Genomic DNA, 3,407 nt, shown 5'->3' with positions numbered 1-3,407 from the left:
GACCATCTGCTAATGTAGCAAAACAGCTCTCAAGGGACCTAAGAACTGGGACTCAGGAGACCTGATTTCTATCCTGAGCTCCCAACTTGCTGGGTGAGCTTCTACCAGTCACTTCCCCTGTCCCTATCTCCTCATCTGTAAAACGAGGAGCCAGGGCCAGCATCGTCTCTGCACCCAACCCTCAATGGATGTGGGGCTCCCATGATGAGCCCTTTCCATTCCCCCTCCACCCCAGTCTTAGCTGGGCATTTTCCCATCTCCCTTTTAAGGGAATAAGCAAGTTTGCTTTTCCCAAGCTCCAAGAAGGACATTTATATATTTCCCTTAAATTCAGCCCCGTGAGAAAGAGTGTTAGCACTTCAGGAATCAAATTATATACACAAGTGTTTAAAAACCGTTTATTATGCAAAATGATAACTTTTATAAAAAGTTTAATAATATACATCGCATGGTTACAGAAAGTCACCTTCCTGCAAACAAGGTACAAAAGCTATATACTCTATTATAGAGTTCATAATCAGGGCAAACAGAGCCTTTCTTCAAGGAGAACAGAAGACCAGCTCTACCGCTGCCTCGGCCGAGTCTGGAGAGCAGCCACTTCTCCCCACACCTCCACACTCCGAAGACAGTCTTTAAAACTTGGGGGTGGGGTGGGGGCTGGGCGACGTTGCCAGCTGGTGCCCACAGCTAGCTCTGGCGCTTTAGGCCACCCAAGTTCACAGTCCTTCGCTCCCGGGCGCCAGGTCCAGCCTCGAGGCAGGGGTTTGGGGAAGTCAAGTGGGCAGGGCGAGGCTGGGGCCCATCCATGCCCTCGGGCTTCCGGCCGTAGAGGGTCCCGGGTTCCCAGGCGGAACGGGCGCCAGCACCTGCGTTCTGGGCGGGGGAGGAAAGACCAGGGAGCCGTCAGTTTCCGCCGAGCGCGCCGCGGCGGGGGCCGTCCGCAGACTGGCCGGCGCCAGGGAGGGAACTTGGTCTCTACCTCCAGCTGATAACTCCGCGCCCCACGCTGCCCCCACCCAGTTGGCGCCAAAGGACCACAGGCGGAGCTTGCACCACCCCACCCTCTTGGAACTGACACTAGTTGGGAGGGGGCCGTGGAAGACTACAAACAGCACTGCTATTTTATTTAGTCGGACCTGAGCCTACTTTCTAGGGCCTTTGGCCACTGGGGGAGGGCTGGGACAACGTGCGTTTAAGGTTAAAATGTACACTGGATGGGAATAAGTTCCTCATTCATTTCATGTGACAACCAGCAAGTCACTTGCCCCTCTATGGCCTGGGTTTCCCTAAACCGAGGGGATAGTCATCCCTTGAAGGCCTGCCAACTGCAAGATTTGCTTTAAACACCGGTTCCGCCCCCCCCCCCCCCCCCCCCCCCCGCGAAGGCGGGAACACTCACCTGGAGGCGCCAGGACGGGCCAGGTCAGTGGCAGAAACTCCTCTTGTCGTTGGAGATCACAAGTTCCGGGGCGAGCTCGGCTGTCTGAGAGAAGGGAAAGGGGGGAGAGTTACGCATGGCCCTTGGGATTTCTAGGGGTCCAGCAGCATCCCGGCCCTGGAGCTCAGCCCCGCCCCGGCTCCCGCGCACGCCCACGGTCACCTGGATAGGAAGATGCGGACTGTCTGGGGGTCCAGGAGCGGGCTCCGCCAGGACCACCTGCAGGTCGAGGATGTAGTCGATGACGCGCTGCAGGATTTCCACCTGGCTAAGCTGAGTGCCTCGCGGGACTCCGGGTACCAGTTCCCTCAGACGTGAGTAGCAGTGGTTCATGTCGTCCAGCAGGCTCAGCGGTTCCTCTGCTGCCGGGCCCTTCCCGCGGCCCCGCGCGATGGCGAGGCTGCGTTCCGACAGACAGCACACCGCCTCGTAGCAGCCGCGCACCGGGCTCAGCGCCTTCATGGTGGGGATTGAGGTTGGAGGTGCAGAGAGGGCGCAGAAAGCCAAACAACCCCTAGAGCAGCTTGCAGTGCGCACACGCTCGCCGAGGCCCGCACTTATAGAAGCCGCCTCGAAGGCACGCCCCCTTATGCAAAGCAGCGCGCCTGGGCCCCGCCTCCGCCAGCCCTGGGCGTTCACGACCCGGTTAAATTGCAAACAGGCTTCCTCCGGCTGGTCTGACGCCGAATACCGCGGAGCCGCGGATTCAAAGAATGAGGAAGCGCTGATACTGAGGAAAGGCGGGCCTCTTTGCCAGCAAGGATTTAAAAAATCACTTAAAATCATTAACTTTAAGAATTTGCCTTTTCCTGGCAGCGCCCCAGATCTTTTGAGCTCTCCTGCCCCCTGCTAGTCCACCCACAGCCCAACACTAGCTCTGAACCCACAGCTCCTCCGAAGTCATAAATCCCTGAACAGCAAAGAAGCTTTTTTTTTGCAAAAGATTTTTCAAGGGAAACTTGTAAGGAATTAGTGCCGCCTTGTTCCCCAATTTGCTGTTCGTCTGACCTCCAGACTCACTGGCGTCAGGAATTATCTTGTGACCAGAGGGGAAAAAAATTAATTGCGGTGAAGCTGAGGTTACAATGAAGAAAACAGATTTGGGCTAGGCGCTGAGATTGCAGAAGGAGGAGGGGAAGGGGGTTTGAGCAAAGAACACTATTTATTTGAGCAACGGGGGAAAAGAAAAAAAAAGAGAGCAGCCTGAATCTGTGCTTTTTGCACGAGGAAGGGAAAGAGCCCCCGCCCTCCTGCCCCATGCACTCCATAAGGAGCCAAATATGTGCCCAGTTGTGTTTTGGAGGTGAGTTTCTTACAATTCTGGACATGGTTTTAAATATGGAGGGATAGAAGAGATGAGTGCTAGATGAACCTTTATAGGAGTCCTCCATCAGGTGAGCAAATCTCCTAACCCTTCTTTTCCCCTTTCCCTCCATTCCATGCACCTCTCTATGCAGCAAACAATAGTTTGGTAATTTCATCGCTCTATTGTCTATCCCTTTCTGCTATGGAAGGGCAGGCCACCTGGACTTGATTATTCTTAGCCTTGCTGAAATGGCTCCAGCTCTATCTGAGAGCCCAGGAAAGGGACCAGAGGACAGGCAAGCTAAGCCCTGTATTGATTGCGACAGGACAGTGCACTCAGTATTCTTTTCTTGTCTTCTTGGCACTTCCCAGGACTTCTGGGAGTTTGCAGCCTCAAAATGCTGGTTTCCATCTTGAAACTGACGAGGTGGGGGTCCCCCAATGATGGCTTCCTTAATCAATCAGTTGGTAAATGTTTTGGAGTTGCCCCACGTAAAACAGTGGCTCCTGCTCTCCAGAATCTCATAATTTGGGGAGACAAAAATTAACACAGGAAACAATTGAGAAACTCAATTGTTCTACAGTGTGTGGTGCTGATGAAGAGGACAATGGGAGCTCAGAACTAGAAGAGTCTCAAAATAGTCGGAGTAGAAAGGACACTGGA

The 3,407-nt window shown here is 54.0% G+C and overlaps 1 protein-coding gene across 1 annotated transcript; it reads right to left on the bottom strand.

The window, feature by feature from the left end:
• Positions 1 to 384: 384 nt before the first annotated feature.
• On the bottom strand, positions 385 to 1,978 carry ID3 (inhibitor of DNA binding 3). Its single transcript, XM_046662064.1, has 3 exons — positions 1,601 to 1,978; positions 1,400 to 1,483; positions 385 to 873 (listed from the first exon to the last, which is right to left on the bottom strand). The coding sequence occupies exons 1-2, from the start codon at positions 1,898 to 1,900 to the stop codon at positions 1,424 to 1,426; spliced, it is 360 nt and encodes a 119-aa protein (XP_046518020.1). The 5' UTR covers positions 1,901 to 1,978; the 3' UTR covers positions 385 to 873; positions 1,400 to 1,423.
• Between the last annotated feature and the right edge of the window lie 1,429 nt (positions 1,979 to 3,407).

This window comes from Equus quagga, chromosome 5 (genome assembly GCF_021613505.1).
Source record: "Equus quagga isolate Etosha38 chromosome 5, UCLA_HA_Equagga_1.0, whole genome shotgun sequence".
NCBI lineage: Eukaryota > Metazoa > Chordata > Mammalia > Perissodactyla > Equidae > Equus > Equus quagga.
Note: the sequence above shows the minus strand (reverse complement) of the source record. Positions and strands in the feature narration are given on the sequence as shown.

What these genes read in the sequence shown, in the direction of transcription:
- ID3 (XM_046662064.1), bottom strand. Translation starts at nt 1,900, where the DNA reads ATGAAGGCGCTGAGCCCGGTGCGCGGCTGCTACGAGGCGGTGTGCTGT. An exon ending in GTCCGCATCTTCCTATCCAG is followed by an intron (nt 1,484 to 1,600) that starts GTGACCGTGGGC and finishes CCCTTCTCTCAG; the next exon opens with ACAGCCGAGCTCGCCCCGGA.